This window comes from Miniopterus natalensis, chromosome 1 (assembly GCF_054644295.1).
Source record: "Miniopterus natalensis isolate mMinNat1 chromosome 1, mMinNat1.hap1, whole genome shotgun sequence".
Lineage (NCBI taxonomy): Eukaryota > Metazoa > Chordata > Mammalia > Chiroptera > Miniopteridae > Miniopterus > Miniopterus natalensis.
Genome location: NC_142081.1, coordinates 157302221 through 157328750, shown reverse-complemented (window position 1 = coordinate 157328750; position 26530 = coordinate 157302221). Strand labels below are relative to the sequence as shown.

The 26530-nt window shown below is 44.3% G+C and overlaps 1 protein-coding gene across 3 annotated transcripts in view; it reads left to right on the top strand.

Moving 5' to 3' along the window:
- The window catches only part of ANXA3 (annexin A3), a 49677-nt gene that overhangs the window by 7309 nt on the left and 15838 nt on the right, over positions 1-26530 (top strand). For all 3 annotated transcript variants that reach the window (XM_087826776.1, XM_016213118.2, XM_016213117.2), the window contains 6 exons: positions 9704-9791; positions 13110-13204; positions 15802-15915; positions 18146-18236; positions 22797-22876; positions 26322-26378. In XM_087826776.1, coding sequence (XP_087682902.1) covers positions 9704-9791; positions 13110-13204; positions 15802-15915; positions 18146-18236; positions 22797-22876; positions 26322-26378 — 525 coding nt within the window. The remainder of the gene's footprint in view (positions 1-9703; positions 9792-13109; positions 13205-15801; positions 15916-18145; positions 18237-22796; positions 22877-26321; positions 26379-26530) is intronic.

Genomic DNA, 26530 nt, shown 5'->3' with positions numbered 1-26530 from the left:
AATTGATTTTAGAGAGGAAGGAAGGAAGAGGGATAGAGGTAGAAACATCGATTGGCTGCCTCCTGCACGCCCCCTCCTGGGGATTGAGCCTGCAACCCGAGCATGTGCCCTTACTGGGAATGGAACTGGTCACCTCTTGGTTTATGCATCGATGCTCAACCACTGAGGCACACTTGCAGGGCTTAGTGACCACCTTTGTGGCTAAAGCTATTTAGGGACTCACAATGAGTCACCTCATTAGCATAATAAAGACACTTTTATCACTAGGGTACTTCCAACAGTGTTTGAACCCCTGTGCCTGGAACCCAGGACAAAGACCAGATACGTTCATTATACCTCACACATGTAACTCACAGCAGGGTCTATAGGATTTCCAACATGTCATATTTTTTTATTTTTTTACTAAAATTATATCAACACTGGCATTGGTTATTTTATGCTGATCAGAAGCTCTGACTACAAGTTACATCTGTCATAATAAATATGAGTTATGTGTTGTAATCAATACGGAGTGTCAGGCAGAATCATTCAAAACATAGCGTCCATGGAGAAGAAATAATAGAAAGGATTCCTGGTGGTGGGAAAGTTCGGGAAGGTGTATCTAAAGCAGAAACTTGCTAATAGGAAAAGCTGGGCCATGATCATGTACTCATGGTGAGAATTAGCGAGCACAGCTTCCCTTCCCCACCTGACCCTTCCCCTTTCCCTGGGAACAAGATTGGTGCAAGTGGACACCTGACGACACACCCATTTCTGCTGTGTAGCCCAGGGGAACCACAGCGGTAAGGCTCCGGGGACAGATGCGATGTGCTAGTATGAGAGGATTGTGGGCAGGTAATGCCTTTCAAACTCTGTCCCATGGATGCCACCAGCCCTGGGCATTTGGTTGCTCTTGGTATTGGGTAGGACGAGTCTGTGAGAGCCTTGTCTAGTTTCATAGCTGTTGCTTTGGTGGGGACATCCCATTAGGCCTTAATTTCCTGGTGTATTTGCTCTTCCTGGCCATGCAGATTTAATACGTGTGGAGAGAACACCTGCGTTATACCCATGTTGATACGCTGAATTTCTACTCTGGTCTCCTTCCTGTCTGTCACATCTCAGGGCTGGACGATCTGGCTTTCTGTTTTAATTGAAGAAGACTTTTCTCATCTCAAGCAGAGCAGTATACACCAGTGATTTTCAACCCGTGTGCCGCAAGAATTTTTAAAACATACAATACCTGACTAGTCAGGGGCACTGACCTCTTTTCCCTTAGATTGTCAAATAAAAAAATGACAACAGCCAACACAACTATAACCATCCAGTGTGAATGAATCAAAATTATACTTTTTTTTGTCAGATTGGCAAAAAAATAAAATATTTTGGGGTGTGCTGCAGAATTTTGGTAATTAGCTTATGTGTACCATGAGATGAAAAAGTTGAAACTCGCTGATATATACTGATGAAGTGTTCTTCAACAAGACTGCAACTTCCTCTCTGGTGTGTTTTAAACCATGTTTCCCAAAGCTTCTTTAGGTAAATATTGGCACTGAGACAGTTACACAGATGGCTCTCTGCAGGAAGTTAATGAAAAACAGGTTAGACCTGGGTTTCAAATCAAAACATGAGAGCTTTGTTTCAGGACAAAGCCTGGAGAGAATCCTGTGTGAGCTGAGTGAGCGGGGAGAGTCTTCCAGGGAATGAATGGAATTAACATTAAAGAGCTGTTCTTTGCCACTCCCTGACCCAAGCTCAATCACCTAAGAGTGATGGTCCCTCTTTCATATTTAATCATAATGAAAAGTATAATTTGACAACCTAATGAGTAGCCTTTGAAGAAGCCTGGCAAATCAGATGCAGAGAGGAAAAGAAAAAGTTTTACATTGAGGGCAAGGAAGATGAAAGGGAAAAGGTATGATTTGATTCTCTTAAAAGTCTATTTTTTGGTGGATGCAAAGCAGTCAAGCAGTTAGAAAAATATTTTAAAGTCCTGAACAATGAGTAATATTTTAGAGTCCTGAACAATGAGAAGTCTCAGATGAACTAAAAAATAAGTCAAAATGTTACCGTTATAACTAGCTAGCTGATACTAATAATAGGAAAGGAGCAAAGGGGATGCCAGGAATAAGTATGGCCATCTGGGCAGCTTCACCAGGAAGCTGCAACTTCACGCTCATTCCCTGCAAATCACTGGGGGAAGGGGTCCAACAAAGGGAGAAATGGACACATGCTTAGTGAAATTGGATGATACAGGGGAGGTGTTTGCCTGTCAGTCTAACCTGGGAACAAAGATCATTGGCTAGGAGGGTGGCCCCCAGTGCAAGCCTGGGAAAATCTGGGAATGCGTAATCCCAGACAAAGGGATTGTCTTGCTCTTGTTCCTCTGGCTTTGCTTCTGCTTCCTTGCACTCGCCCCTGCTCCCTCCATAGCCATGTGGCCCTAGAAGCCACATGGCCCGTGGCCATGTGGACCCCACACTCAATGGACAGCAGCTGGGACACAAGCTAAGCTAGAAGGATGCTGGACTGGACTGTGCAAATACGGAATGGAGGCCCTGAGCAGTGGCTTTGATCCTAGCTCTGCTGAAGACAAAATGGGACTTTTTCCACAGTGGGACAGAGGGAGATGGGACCTTGGACTCTCAGGGGTTTAATTCCACAGAAGTAAAGCTTTCTATGATACCTCATCCTCCCGTGGGGGCTTCAGGAAATCCTTTTCCCCATGGCACCCCAAGAAGCCCACTTCCGCAGGCAACAGATGGGAACACAGAGAGCACCCCACTGATAACAAAAGGAGCAAAGATTCTTCAAGTCTGCTCCTTCCTCTGTTATCATACCTTTGCTCTTTTCACTTTCAACTCTGTGTTTGATTAAATACCTCCCCCAGTTTCTAGAGGCATGTTTACCTAGGAGTGGTGACAGCCACTCAGCAGGATTGAGAAAAGGCGGAGAATGCATTTGTCAGATGTTTGACATGCAGCATGGAGCTTTAAAAAGTCTGCATTTGAGAATTATCAAAGAAAGACCCAGAACAAAAAAGCATTTTTATTCTCTTATTCATTTAACAAATATCTACTAAACATCTCCTATGTGCCAAATACTGTTTTAGGCTCTGGGGATACAGCAGGGAAAGAGAAATAATATAAAAAAAGCACAGAGCTTACATGCCTCTGATTTTATTTTGGAAGTCTGATAATAGCAAAGAAATAAATGTATAATATATAAAGCCAGTTTTAAGTAGCCTGGAAAAAAGCAGAGGTAGATCATGAGAGCGATGGGAGTGTTTTTTCTGCTATGTGAGCAGAAGTCGATGTGGAGTGAGGGGTGAGCTGGGAGAATAGCGTAGGGAACAACATCCAGGCAGAGGGATCAGCAGGTGAGAAGCTCTGAGGCAGATGGCAGGGTATGTTTGAGGAGCAACAAGAAAACTCCCATGAAGTGGTAGGAGGCAGCCAAGGAGGTTTGAGGAGGCGGTATGGTTCCCTTTTGTTGTTACATCAGGATCCTCCGAGGGCCACAAAGAATCCCAATAGTCGCAGTGGCCTTTGCATGGACTGTTCGAGGAGTTTCTATTATCCAGGTTTACTTTACATTAGGGAGCGTTCTTAAATCTGTAGCAACTTATTGTCAGGATTGTCACTTCCCAAACACAAGCATACAAAACCCATGAAATAATGCATTTTGCTATCATGTCATGTGGGCATTAATGACCCTGGCCAACGATACAAGAAATCTTCTCCCCAGAACATTACTGTTACAAACAGTAAATGTCCCTGATCTCAGTCCCTCACAGGTGGATTTCCATCCCATAGAAGCGAAGTGGGAAGAGAATGGGTGTCCCCACAGCACTCCCCAAATCCTGCCATGCCAGCCACCATTCTCGTCAAGGACTCACGATGATGTGGGTGATGCCAGATTTCCCACTTCATTGAGCCAAGTCCCCTGTACCTTCCACAGTTGGAGTGCAGGTCCCTTGGAGCAGGTGTCTCCCCCAGGGGATGAGCTAGATAAGCACAGAGCTGTGGACGTGGCCAGAATAGGCATGTTCTTCTTCAGAGGAGACTTTGGCCCAGAACTCTTAAGCACCTGACTTTGATTGTGGTACAAAAATATAATCTTTAGATACTGATGCTAGATAACTTGAAAGAAGAGGAATAAAACTGTAATCTATTTCAAACAAATGATGAAAGTTATTCTAAAAAGTTTGTGTTGATAGTGTCTTTCTGGGGACCCAGTGCTTCAAGCTCAACCCAGAGAGCTGGGTTTGCTGCCTTTCAGGGTAACCCTGAGAGCTTGGAGAGATAATAGAGTCACTGGAAAAATCCCTAGTGCACCACACGTCCATCCCAGCTTCTGGAACCATCTTAGACCTGGCGTAGCCTGTGGTGCTGAAAGTGGTCGCTGAAATGTTCCCTCCAAGATCTCCCAGGATACAACGATCACTCTGATCTCTGGACTGTGGATATTTGAAAGAAGCAACTTCATCAGGCCATCATCTAGTGTAGACCTTGGAGAAATCCTATACCTTGGGATGTCATTGTCTGTTTCCATCTGCTTCCAGCAAAACTTATTCACAGTTATTAAGCCCCTATCTGGAGGGTAAGCTCTGGACTAGGAGCTGGATATATTTTAAACAAAAGGTCTCTGCCCTCTGGAACTCTATTTAGAGGAGGTGGAGACACAGGTCTAAACAGTGAGGGATGTTACCGAATGCTGAGTGCCCTGCGAGGGGAGGCTGCTGGGATGGAGAATAACAGGAGTGGACCCACTCGGGTCAAGTGGCCAGGGCTGGTGGCCAGGTCCTCGGAGATGACCTGTATGCAGGGAACCGAAGGTAGAAAAACACTCCAGGTGGGGGAAACGGCACACACAGAGGCATTAAGATCAGAAAGAGTTCCACGTGTGTCAGCTGGCCTCCCAGAGAACTGAGTCACATTTATCTATCTGCTCCAGCCCAGCCCTGGCCTCTGTGGTCACATTCCAGTGCTCCTGCTCTGTGACTGTCCTGGTGAAGTCAGAACAAGAAAAGCTGTGAGTGTGGATATTTTCCCCTTTGAGTGCAAGGTGAAGTGCAGACATGTCCTTAGACCTCTAGACGCATTGCTGGCATAGCGAAGCCGTGTCAGCCTCGCTTCTGTCAGGCGTCCCCCAGGCTGCTGCCTGGGTGGAGAGCGACCGGTGGTGGCAGTGGTGGTGGCCATGGGGAGCCCTCTGTTTGCAGTGAGCACTGCGGGCCTGCGGCCTCCGGGAGAAGATAAGGCCCCTGGTATTTGCCCTGCACAACCTTCTGGCTACCAATCCTTTTCTCTGACATTTTCTGAGGCTGTCGTCACAAAGTGCCACAAACTGGATGGTTTTAAAAAAGAGAAATTTATTGTCTCACAGTTCTGGAGGCTAGAAGTCTGAAATCGTGGAGTCGGTAGGGCCATGCTCCCCCTGAAACCTGTAGGGGAGCCCCGGCTTCTGGTGGTTTGCTCGCAGTCTTTGGTGTTCTTAGCAGCTCCAGGCCTTGCCTTCATTCCTTCGTCATCACGTCACATCCTCCCTGTGGGTATCTGTCTTCACACGGCTGGCTTCTGAGGACACCAATTAGATCAGGGGCCCACCCTGATCATCTTATGGCCTCATCTTACCTGATCATCAGCAATGACCTGATATCCAGATAGGTCCCATTCTGAGGTTCTGGGGATTAGGACTTCAGCATATCTTTTTGGGGGGTGACACAGTTCACCCATAACACCTGCCTCACTACAAATCAACCCATAACACCTGCCTCACTACAGTTCAACCCATAACACCTGCCTCACTACAGTTCAACCCATAACACCTGCCTCACTTGCCCATATTTCATTTCAGGGCCTTTCATGGTATAATTTCTTTGGTTTTGAAAATCACCTTTTACTTGAAAAGTCGAAAGAGAAGTCTTACATTTTCCAAGTTTCGATTGCTTTGTTTTTTTAGCCTACTCCATTTTCTCTTTTGTCACAAGCCTAAGCCTTCATGGCCAGACTGTTCTGACACTGAGCAGAGAATGACCATTTCTCCCTGGCTCCTCGAGAGTCCCTGGGTCCTGGAGGTTTCCATGAGGCAGTGATTTGAAAGCTCAGCCTTTGGGCATGACCTTTACAGGGCTTTATGAAGGGAGGAGTGATTCAGCTTCGCCTCACCTTCAACGTACCTGCAGCAGCTGCTCTTCTTGCTCTGGAGCATTTGGCTTTAAATTATGTTTCTTGTCAACAGGATGGGCACCTTGTGTTTTTCTCTTTCACCCATTCTTCTAAATGCTAATGTTTAACTTCTTGCAAACCCAGTGCACTTTGCATGAAGAAATAGCTACTGTTGGCTTTCTTGAGTCAAAACACACCAGCCTCTCTCAGGGGTTGCAACAGACAAATCCCCAACATCAGTGGCTTCAATGCCTCATGTGCCATGTCCGACCTCCAAAGGACAGTTTTAGACGGTCAGGGAAAATTATATTGGCATGAAGAAGATTGTTCTAATAAGACGCAGCCTAGCCTACTAATTACAGCAAAGACTGATGAGACCGATCACTTGCTGGCTGTGAACTTGGGCAAGTTACTTAAGCATCAGTTTCATTCCCGTCTGTGAATAGAAGTTATTATATCGGCCTTATAAGTTCATTGTGAGGATTGAATGAGCTAATGCTGGAAACATGGTTAGCACAGTACTCAGCTCATAGTAACAGCAGCAGTTGTTACTAATGTAAAGAGCTCGTGTTATTTCCCCCTTTATTTACACACTGCTCGCTTTTCTTTCTTTTCCACTGGTTTCAGGTTCATTTTTTCTTTTGGGGCATCTGAAGGTCAAGTTGAAAAAAGGAATGCAACTAAATATGTTTAAGGAATGTGGGTGGAAATCTGGTTAAACATGATTTAAAAAAAAAAAAAAAAAGACAAGTATTCATGCAGTGTCCTACTCTAGCACTGACACTTCGTTAGGGTAGTTGAATTAGTGGAAATAAACGAAGTCAAATATCGGTTAGTAATTTAAGTGTCAAGGAATTAAGCCTGCAGTGAAGCAGGCAAGGCAGATAGTTTTGTTTGGCGGCAAAAGCGCCAACATTCCTGAAACAATGAGCTCACCCTCAAATTCTTCCACGCCCATAAAAGAATCTAGGACTTGTTTGCTCATTTATGCTTTGGTTTCCTGGGCAGCTGAGACTAAATAGAGCCGTGGTTTTTAAACTTTAGAGTGCATTAGAATCATCTGGAGGACTTTGTTAAAAACGCGAGTCCCAAGTCTCAGCCTCAGAGCTATTGATTTCTAAGACTGGGGTGGGGCCCGATAATTTGCACTGTTAACAAGTCCCCAGTGAGGCTGAGGCCGAGGCTGAGGCTACTTGCTGATCCAGGAACCACGCTTTAAGAACCACTGTGTGGAGTCCTGTGAGGCACTGTGATGCGGTGTAGAGCACAAGGAGGTGGGTTCAAATTTTGAAGCCATCCTTAGTAGCAGAGTTATGTTAAGCAAATAATTTCTCCAAGATTGAGTTTCTTCCACTTTAAAATGGAAATAATAAAATCTTATTAAGGCCATTGTAAGAGTTAAATAAGTTGTCTACAAAGTGCTTTGTTCACTGCCTGGCATGTATTAACTTAAAAGATTCTATTACTTTTACTGTAAGATTTTTTCGTAAGTCATATAAATATTTCTGAATGTTCTGGGCCACCAAATCTATCAAATAAACTATACTGCTCATTCAAATAACTAAAACAGTTTGAAATCACTAAGATTCTACTTCAGAGTGCCAGTGCATTTTTTCAATCTGGGGGATGTGTGTGTGGTGTTGTTTAGTTTTTTTGTTTAATTAAATGAATAGTTCCCTCCCACTTAAATTTTACTGGGTATCAAGTTGCATAACAGATTGGGAACTTCATTCTTCTCTAATTTTGCACATTGGAATTTCAGCGTGTTTTGATGTGTAGGTTGTACAGGGCAGTGTAAGGACACAGCTAGACTGGAAACCCTGAGTTTTCATCATTCATGAGATAATTAGAATGGGCTCCTACTTGGTCTTTTTGTGTTCAGAAGCAACTGTGTTTATCTGCATGGCCCAGAACCACGTGGGGAGCTTCTTAAATGTGCCATGTCCACCTTAACGCCTCCTTTCTAAGGAGTACGATTCAGTGTGTCCATGACAGGGCCCGGTCGGCTGCATTTTAAACAATCACTCCAGGTGGTTCAGAGGCCAGATTTCAAGAAACACCAGGAAAGGGTGCAGTGGGCATGACCACATTCCAATTTAAGTGCCGCTGCTTACCTAGTCATGTGGACTTGAGCACTTCTCCAGCCTTCTTACATCTTGGTGTCTTGTACGCGAAATGTGTACTTTACTCACTGGTCAGGACTGTGATACAGGCTATAGTTAATGTATATCAAATGCCTGGTACCGCGCTGGGCATGAGGCACCCAAACGCTGTAATATTGGGGTGGTCCCTCTAGAATGCTACACTTGGAGGGCGGACACATAAACTGAAAAGTTCACAGATGGATAGAATTGAAATGAAGTTGGTTGGCTCTGTGAATCCATAATATATTTCTTAAGCCCTGGAGGAGAATTCTCCCATGGTTATGTTGAAGTGACTGACTTCTTACGGTGCCTTTAGATCAGGCACTTGCCCATCTAGTTCCTGACTCATATTAATTACTTTTTTAGAATCAAAAACTCTTTATTTTGGATACTCTAAGATTATGATGGTTGATTGTATTGACCCAGATTGTTCAATCTAATCTAGTAAATCAACAGACTGTCATTTTTTACTGTGCCAGAACATTAATTCTCTGTCACTTTGATGTGACAGATAATGTCCTTTCATGAAAATATTGAACACTCCAGGAGAGCCTAAATGAAGCCATAGTAACACAGAATAACAGGGCCACTATTACTCAGTAACAGGGTAGGAAAATCAGTTCGGGGGGAAAAAAACATTATTACTGTAAAGAGAGGTTTTTTATTCCAAGAGTTAGAAAATGCCCTATAAGTGCATGTTTACTTGGATTTCTCTCAGTGTCTTGTGGCTGTTCTGTAGCCTCTTAAGCAGTTTTAAGGTATCTTCTTCTTTCTGCAGGATGGCCTTTCACAGCTTACTGACACGTCTCTAATGCATGTGTTTAAAATCAGTACCGTGGCAGTTTTCGTTTCCATGCTGTTCCTGAAGATCCCTGTCAGTGACTTTTCCGAAGAGAATTTATCAGCCACAGTTGCACACCGATTAAACAAAGCTCCCGACAGGCAGTCCTAGCGGGGTTTTCCCACAGGGACCCTTCGGCGCAGGGCTCCCCGAGGGCAGCGGTCAGCATTAGTTAGACGGCGTGGGCCTGTGGCCCTCAGCTGCTTCTGCGGAGGCGCAGTGAGGGGCTGTGAATTCTCTTAAAAACAAAGGATGGAAGACATCCCCACTTGCTCTTTGCTTCAACGCAGATGCCACTTTAAAGCCAATATTCTTCAGAGCTACCAGGGTTAATAGAATTTATACTTCTAGCTTGTTACACAAGAGAGAAAAAGGACAGCCCATAGTGCGTGCGGTAGAGGTCATGTTGCGTGCACCTCTCCTGAGGGGAGAGGAAGGGGTGCAGATTCTGGGAGTGCTATGTTTCTCACACACACGCGCGCGCACACACACACACGCACGGGAATATGCAGATGGCATATAAACAAAGATGTCATTTTGAACTAGTGGGACTCTCAGATCCTTCCTTCCAGGTGGGACCCCGCGGGACAGTGCGTGACTATCCAGGCTTCAGCCCATCAGCGGATGCGGAAGCGATTCAGAAGGCCATCCGAGGGCTTGGTGAGTCATGCTTTATCTTTCCTTTATTTATTTATTTTTTTAAAATATATCTTTATTGATTTCAGAGAGAGGAAAGGAGAGGGGGAGAGAGAGAGAAACATCACTGATGAGAGTCACTGACCGGCTGCCTCCTGCGCGCCCCCTGCTGGGGGTGGAGCCCGCAACCCGGGCCTGTGCCCTGACCGGGAATCGAACCCGATCGCCTGAATCCCAGGTCTACGCTCAACCTCTGAGCCATGCCCAGCTGGGCATTTCATTCTTTTCTTAATGTTGATGCAAATTAGATCATCTTTTACTGTCTAAAGGTGAAATGGTTCAGTTTGCCCAAGTTGGCTTCCTTAATTAGAGAAATTGTAAGGGACTTAAAATTGTGAAACACTGAGAAAAGTATACGGAACCCAGTTTTATTAAATCTTAAATCATGTCGTATTTCCTTAATATTAAACACTACCATCACCATCACTGCTACCAAAAACAATAATTATCATCATCATTATAAGCTGTCACAGATATGGCCAGTTCTTCCAGGATCTCATTCCCTGGAGAGAAACACTATCCTAAACTAGTTTATCCCCAGGAATCTTGTAATTTCGTAACTGCACATGTATGTACGTACTGTTTTGCTCTCAAACAGTATAAATTGAAATCATGCTGCATACATTCTTCTGCAGCTTTTTATCCCTTAACATTATGTTTTTGAGATTTATCCCTGTAGATATATTTAGCTCTAGTTCATTAATTTTAACTGCATAGCAGCCTATTGAACTGCTATGTCATCAGATGGGAATATTGATGGAATGTTTAAGTTGCCTACAATTCTTTTCTATTACAATATAAAAATACCGCATTGAATATTCCTGCTTATGTCTCGCGTGCACACTTGCTAGCATTTATCTAGAATAAAACAATAGGAATTTCTGGGTTCAAGGCATTTATCTTCACATTAAACATTTGGCCAACTGCTCTCTGAAATGAACATACAAGTTAGCATTCCCAGCAGGAATACGGGAGATTTCCTCCTGCTCCGTATTTTCACCAATACTTGCCAAGGTCACGTATTATTCAGTTTTCCAACTGCGTGGGACTAAAATGGTACCGCATTCTGCACGCATTTCCTTTCTTCTCCACATCCCACGGCTGAGTCAGTGAAGCGCCATTTCTTGTTTATTTGCTCCCTCCTTCCAAGATTGATTTTGTCATATCTTCTATCCAGTTTTTAGTTGGATCGTCTTCTTCATAGTTGGCAAGGATTTTTGTTATAAATACTGGATATTAAAGTTTTTAAAAATCACAGGCCATGAAAATATCTTCTTCCAATCTGTGGTTTTCTTCCAACATTGGTTATGGTACATTTTATTGCAAGTTTGTGGATCTGAAATGCTTGAGAGAGAGATGGACCAGAGAGGGACATGTTTTGGAGTCAGAGGTTTGGGTTAGGTTCCTGCTGCACCAACGATCAAGATTGTTGCTCCCTGGGGAAACCAGAATTCTCACAGGGGAGCTCATGGGCATGCCAGCCTCTCGTGGCTGTAAGTCAGTACCCACTGGCAGTAGCTGTGGTCCTCCTGCGTAGGCACATCCTGAAGCCGCTCCACAGAGCATCTGAGCTAGATCCCAGTGACCTGTGTACGAGCAAAGGGGTGTAGCCTTCATCCTGAAGGTTAACGAGGGCCATTACGATTTCAGCCAAGAATCAGTATGAACAGGTGCATGTTTTAAAGCTTTAGTTAGGCAGCGATAGATGGTATGAGTTATAAGGGGGTCAGGCTAGGAGGCTGCTGAAGTTCCTGGGTAACACGTGGTGAGCCACAGGCAGGGGAGAGGGCAGATCTGAGAGGTGCAGGTGACTGCTACTGTGCAGGGAGCAGAGAGGAGAGAGGAGTGTGGGATGACTCCGGGGGTCTTGGTTGGATGACTCCATCCATAGTGTCGCTGATGAGGGAACAGAATGAAAGGGAAGCCAGAGAGGAAGTAAAACGAACTCAGCCGGGGGCATGCTGAGTTTCACATGCAGGTGGACATGTCTGGTCACGTACCAACACAGATGCCCTTACAGGTCCCAGTTAATAATCAGACTCACAGCTTGAATCTAAGTCTGTGTTGTCTTAACTTTAGAGGCGAACACAAGACCACAGATACAGTGGGCAGCGCCTTTCAATGGAAGGCTTAGTAGCTAACCAAGTACCCAGTTCCTTGGTCCCATCAGTGATGGAGAGTGTGTACCGTTGATTGCCAAGGGAATGCATAGCCGAGGTGTGTGTGAGTCACCTCCACACAGAGAAGCTGAGTCCAACATTCCAGTTGCTCTCTTATACTGTTCTTGTCATGCAGGCCCAACGCATGCAGGTGCGTTCCTCTCCCGCGACGGAGGCTAACACGACTCCCACATTATCTTAATGCTATAATTATCAAGAAACTAGTGATCTTGAGGTCATTTTTGGAAGGCCAACATCAGCCCTGGCCTGATGTTATTCTTTACTCAGGTGGCTAAGTATATAGACGTGGAATGCCTGAGAGAGGTAGGAACCAGAGAGAGAGGTTTTGGAGTCAGAGATTTGGGTTCAAATTCCTGCTGCACCACTTAAAAGCTGTATGACTTTAGCAAGTGAGGCAAGTTTTCCAAGTGTTAGTGTCTTCATCTTTTTTTCCTTTCTTTTTTAAATTGATTGATTTTAGAGAGAGGGAGAGAAACATCCCTTTGTTGTTCCACGTATTTATGCATTCACTGGTTGCTTCTTTTATGTGCCCTGACCAGAGATCGAACCCCAAACCTTGGCATAGCGGGACGACACTCTGACCGACTGAGCTGCCCGGCCAGGGCTAGTGCCTTCGCCTTTAGGACAGCTTAATCATACCTGCCGCCCAGGGCCCCTGTGAATATGAAATATGACAGTAATTAAAAGGTGCCAAGTACATGGTAGGTTCTCAATAAATGCGAGTTCCTCTCTGTTAGAGGAAAGAAGATTTTGCTACCAAGTATGGAGGAGATAAGAAAAGACAAGATAGTAACTGAACCTCATACGGGTGAAAACACATGGTCCAAAAAACAGTATGTTCCTGTGCTGCTCCGTCAGAGGGATACTTAGGCAGCGATTGTTTTCTTCCCCCGAAACTATCCAAATAAAGTTAATTCCCTTTCCCAAAAGTCCAGCAAACAAAGAAATAAAAATTTCCACCTGGTAGTAACCTGGAAGTGAAAAATTAACGTGTCTTCCTGCCTGTATTTGTTTCAGACCACTGATCATTTTTCTTTTGTTCGTGGCAGATATTAAGCATATTTGGGTCGATGGTGAGTGAAATTATTCTCGTTGCGTTTAGGAACTGACGAGAAAACACTCATCAGCATCCTGACCGAGAGATCGAGTGCGCAGCGGCAGCGGATTGCGAAGGATTATGAAGCGGCCTCCGGAAAGGTGCGCGTGGCCAGCGTGGCAGCCGGGAGCTCCGCTCTGGCACAGGGTGGCCCGGGCGGGGCGCCCGCGGTCTGCCTGAAGCCGGCTGTAGGCGGAAGCCCGGCGTGTCTGGGCGGCAGCCCGGAACATGCGCCCCGGTTTTGCCCTTAGCTGGCTGAATGGCCTTGGGCACGTTATCTGATCTTTCTGGGCCTTAATTTCTTCACCTGTTGAAGAAGGAAGGTTGCCTTCGATGGGTGGCTCTGACCCAGGAATGGTTTTACTCTCCAGGGAATAGCTGGCGATGTCTCCAGGCACTTTGATCTCACAGCTGGTGGGGGAGAGAGGGGCGTTTCTGGCCTCCGGTGGGTACAGGTCAGGGATGCTGCTGAACATCGTCAATGCACAAGAAAGCTCCCGCCCCCCAACGAAGAATTACCTGACCAGCTATCCGATAAATCCTGTCTTAGATGAGCTTTCATTTCTCTTTCAACTTTAACGTGTGTATGTGATTATAGGTTTAATTCATTCAGCAAATGGAAATTTACTAAATACAGGAAGTTACATTAAGAACTATACAGGAACATTTGTGGGTCTCTTTCTTCACTTTATTTGTTCAGTAATGGACTACTCTGTGTCAGGACTTGGGTACTACGCTGAGTCAGAAGAGATCCTAGACATTGGAGGTTCACTGGCATAAAAAGCAGATCCTCTCTTCTTTCACAGAGCTACCATTCTATTAGAAAAATAATAAATATGTAAATAAAATAAATTCAGATATTGGGAACTGCTGTGAGAGAATTAAAATGGGATGATTGCTAGAGGATGACCCGTGAATGGCTCCTTTAGATCGGTGGTGAAGAAATGTCAGTGAGGGGTTGTTACCTTACTCAGCTATGACTAAATACCAAGGGTTCTGCTCTGCTTGATCTGGAGAGAGGAGCATTTCAGACAGAAGGTGCAGCAAATGCAGTAGCCCCGAGGCAAACCCAGGTGGGAATTTTCAGAAACAGAAAGAGTTCCAATATGGTGGCAGCGTGGAAAGTCAGAGGGAGAGGAGGGGAGAGTTGAGGTTGGAGAGAGGATTAGAACATGCTGGGCCTTGGGGTCTGGTACAGAGTTTAGATAAAAGAGAACCACTGAGGGTTTGCGAACAAGGGAGTAATGTGATCTAACAGCTTCAGAAGATTATTTTAGCTTTCATGCTAATGAGCTGTGCAGGGGAAAGAGTGGTGACGGAGACCAGTTGGGCTGTTGGGTCCAGGTGAGAATCGAGTGTCCTGGCCATGCAAAGGCAACTCAGACATCACCTCCTGAAAGGGTTCTCCAAGTCCCAGACTCCACCGAAACACCCTTCTCAGATACTTGACCTTCACACTTTACCAGATATTTAATATATTGAAATTTCATATTTGAATATTTCTGTTTTTCCCATTAGAGCATAATGTCCTAGTGGTAAAGACTGTGGCTAACTGACCTTTAAGTGCCTAGCACAGAGCAGGAGTCCAGTAAACTTTTGTTGAATTCAGTGAATTGCCAAGCTTCTAGGCAAAGCAGCACACTCATGAATAGGGAACATGAATGACCCATTGGCCTTTCAGGATTCGCAAAATATGGAGGAAGGATGGAGGTGAAGGGTGACAGCCATTTCTCACAGTGGGATAGAATGGGAGCATGTGAAATAGATTCAGTTGGAAAGTCTCGGTTTGAGGACAGATGGTGGTGGAATTTAGCATTTAGAGAGGAAACACCCTGTGGCAATTAAAGCAGAGCTAGTGGCATTTGGCTCCATTCCATCTATTTGCATGCAATTTCCATGCAGGAGCATGGCCCGCCCCCTGCCCTCAGGGGCTTGGTAGCCGCTGGTTGGTATCCACCTTGTCATAGCTGTCTGGGAGGCTGCCAGCCTCTGTTCCAGAGCTAAAAATAACCAAAAGCAAGAAAAATATTCACGAACACTTCTCTGAATATTGGAAATAAAAACCATGTTCCCTGCCTTCAAGCAGGGATGGTGGATCATACTTACATAATGTATGGAAATAGCATTAAAGCACAGTATCAATATATAATGTCTGCCCTGTTGCCACACGTAGGGTTCCCCCTGCTTCTGTTACCAGAAATTACTTTTGATGCTTCCCAGTTCTATACTCTTACCAGAGACAAATGACCAACCACTGCCTTCCCTTCCCCCTTCTTTTTGAAGCTCTTTGGCAGTCACTGAGAAGCAAGGCAGGAAGAGAACTGCCGCTGCAACTGGGTGGGAATTCTAGGGTTCCTGGTCTTCCCTTCCCTCTTTCCTCACCCCAGTCCCGGCACTGAGAGTATCAAGGACCTAGGAAATGCGTTTGAATACACAGTTCCTATTTGTGGCTCTCGTGGAAACTCCCTTCATTGGCTTTTCTTCAGGAAACCTTCCATGAAATAGAAGGACATTTTGGAAGCAATCATAAATTGCAGATTAATATCCGTAGAAATATTTTCCCCATGACCATTTATTCCCTGTGGATGGGCATGTTTTCATCTGTATTGTTACATATGATCATCTTTCACTAGGCAACTTAGAGGAAGAAAAAGAAAGGGTATATCACATGTACCTTTTGGGGTCTTTTTAATTTCAGAAACTGAAAGATGACCTGAAGGGCGATCTCTCTGGCCACTTTGAGCATCTCATGGTAGCCCTCGTGACACCTCCGGCAGTGTTTGATGCAAAGCAGCTGAAGAAATCCATGAAGGTATGAGCCCTACCTGAGCCACTTCTGCCCAGGATTTGACTATGTCATCAAAAATAGTGACTTTCTTCCAGTGCACACTTAAGATATGAGTGTAAATGTGCTAGATTTGGATGTCATTTTGATTCTGTGCTCTCCAATTGGTAGAACAACTCTGAAATGGGAAGCAGCTGTAGAACCTTGAGCCCACATGATCCTGGGATGAAAGGACATTGTCACATTCAAATTTTATTTGTTGTTTAATCTGAGGAGTCAATTTCCCTATTTTGCTGTCATTCAGAATGAATGGCACCATCATCAACCCCATTGCTTAGGCCAAAGACTTAGGGTTACCTTTGATCCCTTGCTTTCCCTCACTCTTCAGAGCTCCCAAATCTGTCTGCAGGCCCATTAGCTCTACTCCAAGAGTCATCAAAAACGAGAGCACATCTTTCAAAATCTGTTGCTAATATTCTAGTTCAACCACCATCATCTCTTGACTGGACCATACCAATAGCCTCCTAATTGGTCCCTTTGCCTCCATTTTTGCACATCTCAAATGTATGCACACAGAATAGCCAAAATAATTTTTATAAAGTTATTTTTAGGATCTTTTATGTAATTCAGCTGCATAAATCACCAATGGATTTGAATACTTAAAATTTAAACTCCTTACCATGACCTTCATTATCCAGCACAGTCTGGCTCCTGTCTATCTCTCTGACTTTTTAAAATTCTGTCTGTATCAGTCAGGGTTCCCCAGAGAGGCAGAACCAGTAGGCAAGAGATATATATTAAGAGATGTATTGCAAGGAATTGGCTACATGATTATGGAGCTGGCTAGGCAAATCTAAAATCTGAAGGGCAGACTTGAACTCTTAGCACAAGTGGAGCTGCCACCCACAGGTAGAATTTTTTCTTTTTCAGGGGAGCCTCAGGTCTGCTCATACGGCCTTTCAACTGACTAAATTAGGCCCACATAAAATATCTAAAACAATCTCCCTTACTTAAAGTCAACTGGTAATGGACTTCAGTTATATCTACAAAACACCTTCACAGCAACACCTAATTAGTTTGGTTAAATAACTGAGGACTGTAGCCTGGCCAAGTTGACACCTAAAACCATCACACCCACTCCTCCCCTGCACCCTCTCCTAACCACCCCAGTTCAACAGATATCCAGTTTAAGTCCAGCAATTATGTCTTCATCCAAGCTAAAAAGAGTAAGGGACAAAAAAACTGTTCACCTCTGATCCTTGAGGACTATCAGACACTGTATGTGGTACTTCACGTATATTCCATTGATGAGAATGTAGTTATATGGATAAACCTAGCTCTAAGGGAGGCTGAGACCTACGGTATTTATTTGGGTAGCTATGTGCTAAGTTAAAAATTAGAGGTTCTACTACCAAGCAAGGAAGCTAAAAGATGTATTGGGTCCACTCGGTTTTGCTGTGAACCTAAAACTGCTCTAAAAAATATTTAAAATTTTAAAATTAATTAATAATTTTTAAAGGAGAAATATGGGGGCAACTAGGAATCTGCGACGGAGAGACAGACGCCAGCCTATGTCCATATGCTGCATTGGTCTTATTTGCTCAAGTCCTAGTGTAAATGGCTTCTCTTGGAGTGTCAGTGTGATTCAGTGTTCTCAGTATAGACTCAATATAGGCGCAAGGGTTACTAGTCCCTAAACCAACGGGCCCATTATACATTATTGAGGCTTTAAAATCTCCCTGAATGAAGAGGATGATACATGCTGTGTAGAGATGGACTCAGTCCAAAGAATTGCAGAGCCTTCCTAAATATAGTGGTATGTTCAAATGCTCACTTCTGATCTTGAATGACACAGGCTTTTCCCTTTATACTCTTTCTTCCTAGAATTATTTAATTGATTTTTACACTAGAGTATGAAATTTGGGGGGAAATCTTGATGTCAGCTAACTCCACATGATTCATATTGTTTAATGCTAAAATATGAAATATTAGAAACTGCTTTAGAGCCATATAAGACCTTATGTTGATTTGTTCAAAACTGTTCTTTTTATTCATATAAAACAAGATATTAAGACTGAAATGGGGGGTAGGATGGGTGAAGGGTGGAAGGGACCAGTGGGGTTAAAGGGGACATCTGTAATATTTTCAACAATAAAGATAAACTAAAAAAAAAAAGAATGTCAAGAACAGAAAAAAAAACCCTGAAATGCATGAAATTAAGTTTTGTAAGTGTTCTAAAAATAGATTTCCTGTTTAGGGCACTGGAACAGATGAAGATGCATTGATTGAAATCTTAACCACCAGGACGAGCAGGCAGATGAAGGAGGTCTCTCAAGCCTACTACACAGGTCACCGTCCTCTCTGCTTACCTTTACCACCATTCACACATGTATGAGCCAGTGTTGCTTTTCCCAGAAACCCACCAATTTCTTCTCCATAAGGCCTTTGAGAAGGCAAGACATCAAAAGGAGGTTTCACTCTAAAATGGGCTAAGGTCTGTGGATTTTCAGAGAAAAATTGAATTTGATTGAGCTAGAAACTGCTACATAACAATGGCATTAAATTTCCCTTTTGCTCTCAGCAATCACTGCTTAATTGAATCAGCTAATTTCATCAATGTAAGAGATTCAAATCATTGTATATTAATATTATATGTTAAAAGCCACTTACATAAGCCTCCTGACTTTGGGTGTGGGAAATTAGATGAACCATTTAGAGAATGTGTTGAGCATGTAGATTCAGTATAATTAGCTGAAGTCCTAATAGTCTGTCAGCTTTGTAAAAATTAGAAAGCCCCTGCAATGCAATTCTGACACCAACTACCCAGGGTTAGTGAATTCACAAGTTAGAGCGCAGGCCCCACGAGGCTACCCTTACTTCAGAAACCAGCCACAAGGGCAGGTGTTCCCAGGACACATGTGCTTCTTTTCTTTTTTAAATATGTCTTTATTGATTTCGGAGAGAGGAAGGGAGAGGGAGAGATGGAAACACCAGTGATGAGAATCATTGATCAGCTGCCTCCTGCACGCCCCCTGCTGGGGATCAAGCCCGCAACCCGGGCATGTGCCCTGACCGGGAATCAAACTGCAATCTCTCGGATCCTAGGTCAATGCTCAACCACTGAGCCACGCCGGCTGGGCCCACATGCACTTCTAACCAAATGGCTACAAATTCAGAGGCTCTCACTGTCCCCTCAGGTTCAGTAGCTCACTAGAATGACTGATAGAACTCAAGAAAGTGCTACACTCACCATTAGAGTTTTACTAGTCAAATGAAGAGATGCATAGGGAGAAGTCTGGGAGGGTCCCAAATACGAAGCTTCGATGTCCTCAAGATGCGTGACTCTCCCAGCACATCAACGTATAACTACCAACCAGGGATGCTCACTCCCGCTTTGGAGTCCAGAGTTCTTACTGGGGTCTCGTTACACAGTCATGATCGATTGAAGCACTGGCCACATGCTTAAACTCCATCTGCAGTCCTCCTTCCACTAGAGGGCAGGCTGATACCATGTGTCTCAAAACCTGAACCCTCTAATCACGTGGCTCGTCTTTCTGGTGTGACCAGCCCCTGATCACTCAGATCCTGAGGCATCTTGTCAGCAAAAGTCAACTGTGGTTCATGGGGCCTGCCACGGATAACGAAGACATTTCTGTTATTTGGGAACCTCCAAGGATTTAGAGACATCTTCCCAGGAATGGGACAAACACCAGCCCAATTCTGTGTTATACAAGGACCTCTGTAACCCTCTCCAAGTACCTCAAGGGACCCATAGTTTCTGTATTTGTGTGTCAGGAAGCTTCTGCAGTGGGAGGGGTCTAAATGAGGGGTACACTGGCCCCCAGGTGGGGGTCAGGGAGGTTACTTTGAGGAAGTCTCATTAGAAGGTAAATGTCTCGGTGGTAGGTGTTTCATTGTTGATGTGTTAATCAGGGTCTAGTGAGAAAAACAGAAATAGCACTTGGTACTTTAACAGAGAGAATCTGATGTAGAGAATTGCTTAGACACCTTTTAGAGGACCGAAAAGCAGAACGGGCACACAGGTGTGGCACAGAGGTGTAACCCCCAGGGCTGGACAGCGAAGGAAGGAGGCTGGGGCTTTCAGATGCTAGAAGCGCAGAGGAGCGCAGCGTCTTGCAGGCGTTGACGCCTCGGGGGCTCGGAGGAGTTCAGCCGTCCGCGACAGGGCTCCATCTGGCTGGAGCTGGTACCCCCGTGGGGGTGCAGAGTGACTCGGTCTAGTTGTCTGGAGACGGGTCGCTGTCAGGGAGAGAGCCCTTCACTGGGTTGACACCGGCCTGAACAGCAGCAACAAGCGGGCTCTTCTTTCCTCCTGCTGCCTCCCAGGCTCCCTCTGGTGCCCCCCAGCCCCGACATCGGTGAACCTGGCAGGGTGCTGGGGGTGGGTGCAAAAGAGAAATGTAATTTGCAGAGTCCCAAACCCAGCTCCACAAAGCAGGGCGTAGAAAGGTAAATTTGGAGTAGATGGGATAACGGCTTGATGGGTAAAGTACATTGTAGGTGTTTAAAAAATTTGTTTCCATCAATTCAACAAGATTTTCATATAAAAAATCCTTAGAGCCAGGGCTCTGCACCGAGGGTCCTTGTTGCTTCCTGGTGTTTCTTAGAAAGGCCTCTGCTCCACGAGTTGACCGGCCGCAGGAGGTCCCTGCAGCCCCGCACTGTGCACAGACAACCGTGGAGCTGGCCTTCCCCCGAACAATGGACGGCAGATTCAAGTATTTACTGAATGAACATCCTCAGCATCGAGACTGGGACCCTAAGGCCAGTGCAGGTTCCCCTCGTTTGGGATGTTCTGCGGTCAAGGTCAGAGTTCCCAGGCGCGTGGCGTCGGTGTGGGCCCGGCTCCCCGACGGCCCGTAGGAATGGAATCGGTGCAGGTTCCCTTGGTTGGTGGGGGCTAGTGACACCGAAACATCAGTCACGCGTAGCCAGGCCCTGCAGCCACTCGGGCCACGGCAGCGCTGCTGCGGGCCGGCCGCCTTGTCGCTCCCTCGGTGGCCTGGGCACCCGCGTGCCGATGTTTTCGTCACAGCAGCTCCCTCGCTCTCTGCTTCTGCTCCTCTCTTCCCTGACCACACAGCCGTTTTTACTCGAAGCTGGTATCTGCCCATGGTTTCTGGTTATTCTTGGCTTCTGTTTTGTGCCTTCTTTCTTGGAGCCTTTTCCCTTTTTTGCTATTGTCTTTGCCTCTTGTTTCTGTGCAGCTGACTCCCTGGGGAGAAGCCTCAATGGGCTCAGGAGGGCCCCCTCTAGTAGAGAGCGTTATTCTGGACAGTTCTCCCACCAGGTCACCTCTAGTCAGATGCCAGCCCTGTTGCAGTCGAGTGATGGTGTCATATAATGTGAAATGGTGACCCAGGCATGAGAAATCCATCCACTTGGCCCTCGTAAAGGAACTAGGCATTTTGTTTCATGTTCTTTTTCTTATAAAGCATCTGGGGTCCAGGGAGGTGTGGGAGGCTACGTGAGATGACCATAAGGTCTCATCTAGATGATTGTAAAATATAAAATACTTCCTCAGATTCTAACAAATGAGATCTTTATTCTTTGGCTTGATATTTTTAAATAAATTATTTTTCTAATTGAAGTGAGGATAGACAAAACAATATCCTTACTACTAGGTAAAATGACCTAATAATAAACTAATGTTATTTAGTATTTATAGTGTAATTTATATTTATAGTGAATTTTGCTTATTTGAGTTGCTCTGGAAAAATTATAGTTTTCATAAAAAGAGACTAAATCACGCTGGAAGAGTTTCTGTCTCAACATAGTCCTTGCTAGTAGATAATCTCGTATCACTTTCTGTAATTGTCTTTTATTGATTTAAAAGGACAAGCGTCCATATGACTAATTTATAAAGCCCTTAAGAATGATGCGGGCAGAGTTCAAACAGCCACCCAGGGTCAGCTACACCCAGGTATGTGGCTCCAAGAGGATCATTGTGAGGTGTGGACGGAGCAGAACAGAGATTTAAAGTCAGTGGGCACGTGCATAACAAGTGATGCAAAAGGGGCTACGACCCGTCAGTACAAAAATATATGAACATACAGTTGTCATTTGTTACAGAAAAATTGTCTGTTTTAGGGTAGCTTTCTTTTGAGAGCTATCAAATAATACAATCTAGCTGTATGCATCAATTAAACAAAAACCGTTACAGTGGCTCAGATAAGACGTAAGCGTATTTCTCCCATATGTAGAAGAGGCCTGGAGATGGGCAATTCTAGAACCTGCATGAGAGCGCCTCAGGACCCCAGGCCCCTGCCTGCTGACTTTTATGCCGGCATTAAGTCACACTCCTTATCTTCATAGTCCAGGGTGGCCGCCTGAGCCCAGGTGCCATCTACAGATCAGGCACGAGGATGGAGGAGGGGACCGAGAGAGTCATGGGCTGTCCCTCGAGATGTGCCAGCAGTGCCACATTTGTGTGCCTACATTTCACTGGCAGGAGCTCAGTCATGGAGCTGCACCTAGCTCAGAGGAGAGCCGAGAGTTAGTCTTTAAGCTGCGTGCATTGTCTTGCTCAAGATGAGGGTTCTAGTACTATGGAAGAAAGACAATAGAAACTGGATGGCACACTGGCAGCGAGCCCACTCAAGCTTTCCCACTCTCTGTGTGGTCCTTCGTGCCACTTCAGATGAAATGGACCATGGCCTGATCCAGAATGGCAGTTCTTTCTGTTCCTGGGCGTCTGCCACAACATACACTCTAGTAATAGTTACAACAACGTGTCTATCTCAGAAGAAGACCAGGAAGTTAAAAAAAACACATGATGTATTTTATCAGGTTACTCCTTTCTTGCCAACTTTGACATTTAGGCTTTTCTCTGGTTTATAGTATTTTTCAGTTTGTCAGGGCTTAACTTCACTCTTCTCTGGTTTCAGCGTATAAGAAGAGTCTTGGAGATGACATTAGCTCTGAAACATCGGGTGACTTCCGGAAAGCTCTGTTGACTTTGGCCGACGTAAGGTTTATTTTATATTTTTTATTTCCTCAGTTAGCTGCATGCTTAAAAATAATTATTAGGAAGTTAAAAAATACCCAAACTGAGGCAATGAGTTTTCGATTTTCCTTATGAAACGATTTGCTCACTTTGCATTTGCATTGCCACCAAGCAGTGAAATGTTTAACCGCCATCAGAAGAGCATAACATATTCATGTCACGGAAAACTCTTTGTGTGGTCAGTCTGCGGATTCAAAGTGTTTAGATCAGGTTTCCCAATACACTGGAAAGGTTCTGATAATTCGTCTGACAAAACGATTGCTCATTTCCATTATACGTGTCTCCATTTTGATAACATGTTTATTTTCTTCTGGGCTCCAGAAAATATATATTTCTTTAGTTAGCATTTAAATTAAGTATGAAACATGATACAGAAAAGTTATCTTCAGTGATGGGTATATCTGTCTCAGGATTTAAAAACTGACTTGCTGCGGCTTCATCCTTAGGCCTTGGGAATTGCTGCTAAATCACTTGTCACCAGGTGACTAAATGAGGCCACACCTTGCTGCCCCTTCCTAGGAGGCTCATGCCTTTATAATAAAGGTGGCAAGGCCAGGGGTGAGCTGTAATCACAGGTGTGTGTAAGGGAGGAAATAAGTTAGGCCCCATCTCACTGGCCTCTCTCAGCTGATTTGCACAGCCCTCCAAGTGTGACAGAACCCCAACAATGGTTCTACCTGAGGGCTGAAGCGGCACTTGCCAAAGTGAGGCCTAGGCCACTAGGAAACAAGTTCCTAATTTTGGTTTCAGTTGTTTTAAATGGTGAAAACCTTATGAAGGTTGAACCTACAAACCCAATGTATGGGGCACTGCTACAAACATTTATTCAAAGGTGCATGTCCGTGTGTGCACACGGCGCGGGCACATCCATGAGTGTGCACATGGCACACGAACACACAGGAGGCAGTGAAGACTAGGGCTTCAGAATCAAACAGAACTGGAATCTTATGCTCCTCTGTTGCCTGCTAGCTTTATGTGTCTGGACACATTACTTTAGGCCTCAAAGCCCTTGTTTTCACATTAGTAAAATTAAAGTAATAATAGTACTAACCTCACAGGATGCTGCAAAGATAGATGATAAGATGATAGATAATGATATAGATAGATAGATAGATGATGATAGATGATAGATAGATAGATAGATAGATAGATAGATAGATAGATAGATATAGATAGATGATGATAGATGATAGATAGATAGATAGATAGATAGATAGATAGATAGATGATAGATAGATAGATATAGATAGATGATGATAGATGATAGATAGATAGATAGATAGATAGATAGATAGATAGATAGATAGATAGATGGATGATAGGTAGATGATAGATAGATAGATGATAGATAGATGATAGATGATAGATGATAGATAGATAGATAGATAGATAGATAGATAGATAGATAGATAGATAGATAGATAGATAGATAGGTAGATGATAGGTAGATGATAGGTAGATAGATGATAGATAGATGATAGATGATAGATAGATGATAGAGAGATAGATGATAGATGATAGATAGATAGATAGATAGATAGATAGATAGATAGATAGATAGATAGATAGATAGATAGGTAGATGATAGGTAGATGATAGGTAGATAGATGATAGATAGATGATAGATGATAGATAGATGATAGAGAGATAGATGATAGATGATAGATAGATAGATAGATAGATAGATAGATAGATAGATAGATAGATAGATAGATAGATAGATGACATGATGTACTTAGCACACAGAAAGTGATCAGTACATGGTGGTGGTGCTTACTATTATTGAATCAGTGATGACCAGCATCTTAATGACTGGAGCAGAGTGCGTGATGAGAGAAAGGCGGCAAACAGTAGAGATTCTCTACTCACAGTAGAGAATCAGCAGCACTGAAAAGAAGCAAGTAAACCATGCAAAAATCAGACAAGGATCGAATGTTTGAACACAGTAACAAAGGCACTTTAACTATTATGGCCAAATGTTTCATTCACCTCTAATCTTCAGAATAAGTCAGGCACCGGTCTTCCCCTCTCTCTCCCATCTCTGTGTGCTGAGGCACTTGTGCTTGAGCACACACAGTTCGCACAGGGCCTTCAACAGCAGAGCTGGTAGGGACCTTGGAGGTTTTAGTTTTTTTAATAGATTTTATTTTTTAGAGAAGTTTTAGATTTATAGAAAAATTGAGCAGAAAGTACAGAGGGCTCCCTTGTGCCCCTCCTCCCATCCCCCCACTGTTTCCCCTGTTATTAACATGTTGCGTTAGAGTGGTTCATTTGTTACAGCTAATGAATGAATGCGGATACATTATTTTTATTAAAGTCTGTAGTATACAACAGGGTTCACTCTCTGTGTTATACGTTCTATGAGTTTTGACAAATGCGTAATGTCACGCATCCATCATTACAGTATCATACAGAACAGCTTCACTGCCCTAGAAATACTTTGTGTTATTCACCTCTCTTCCTCCTTCTGAAACTCCTCACAGCTGGTCATTGTACTGTCTCTGTGGATTTCCTTTTCTAGCCTGTCATATAGGAGGAATTATACAGTGTGCAGTCTTTTCAGACTGCTTCTTCCCTTAGCAGTATGCTAAGTATCTTCTCATGGCTTGATAGCTTATTCCCTTTTGATGGCTGAATACTATTCCATTGTACAGGTGTACTATAGTACGTTTCGCCTGTTGAAGGGCACCTTCTTGGTTGCTTCCGAGTTTAGGCAATTATGAATAGAAATGTCTGTGAACATTCATGTGCAAGTTTTTATGTAAATATAAGTTTTCAACTCCTTTGAGTGAATACCAAGGAGAGCAATTGCTGGATTGTATGCTAAGGGTTTATGTAGTTGTGTTAAGAAACTGCCAAGCTGTGTGGCATTCCCACTGGCAATGAGGGAGAGTTTCTGTTGCCGACAGCAATATGGTAGAATCAGTGTTTCGGGTTTTAGCCATTCTAATAAGTAGTATCTTATTGTTTTAACTTTCGATTCCCTGGTGATACCTGATGTTGAGCATCTTTTCATGTGCTTTCTTATCATGTGTATATCTGAAGTATGCCCAGATCTTCTGCCCATTTTTCAGTGTTGTTTGTTCTCTTATTGTTGAATGTTAAGAATTCCTTATCGATTTTGGATACAAGTCCTATATTAGATATGAGTTTGCCAACAGTATTTTCCCCCAGTCTGTGGCTGATCTTTTCATTCCCTTAAGATTGAGGCTCAGAAAATTGTGTGATTTGCTGCCAACTTTGTGGCCAGTCGGTGACAGAGCCAGAACGAGAGCCCCGGGAGCCCGAGTCCTCTTGCTGTGGGCCCCCTGGGGAGGACCTCCGGGTGCCCTGCTGGGGGCAATACCAAGCGTTAGAATCTTCTGTCTTTAAACGGGCTGCCCTTGCTTTTATATTCCTTGCTTAGGGCAGAAGAGATGAAAGTCTAAAAGTGGATGAGCAGCTGGCCAAAAAGGATGCCCAGGTCAGTACCAGAGCAAAGAAAACGTCTCCTTTGACTACAGCCTCCGCTGCTTGTCTACCTTCTCACTTCTGTGGCACCAGCCGGGCTGTCGTCTCCTGTCCTGTCTGAAGGAGAAGCCTGAAGGCCGGGGACCACCCAACCCCAGCTCTTGC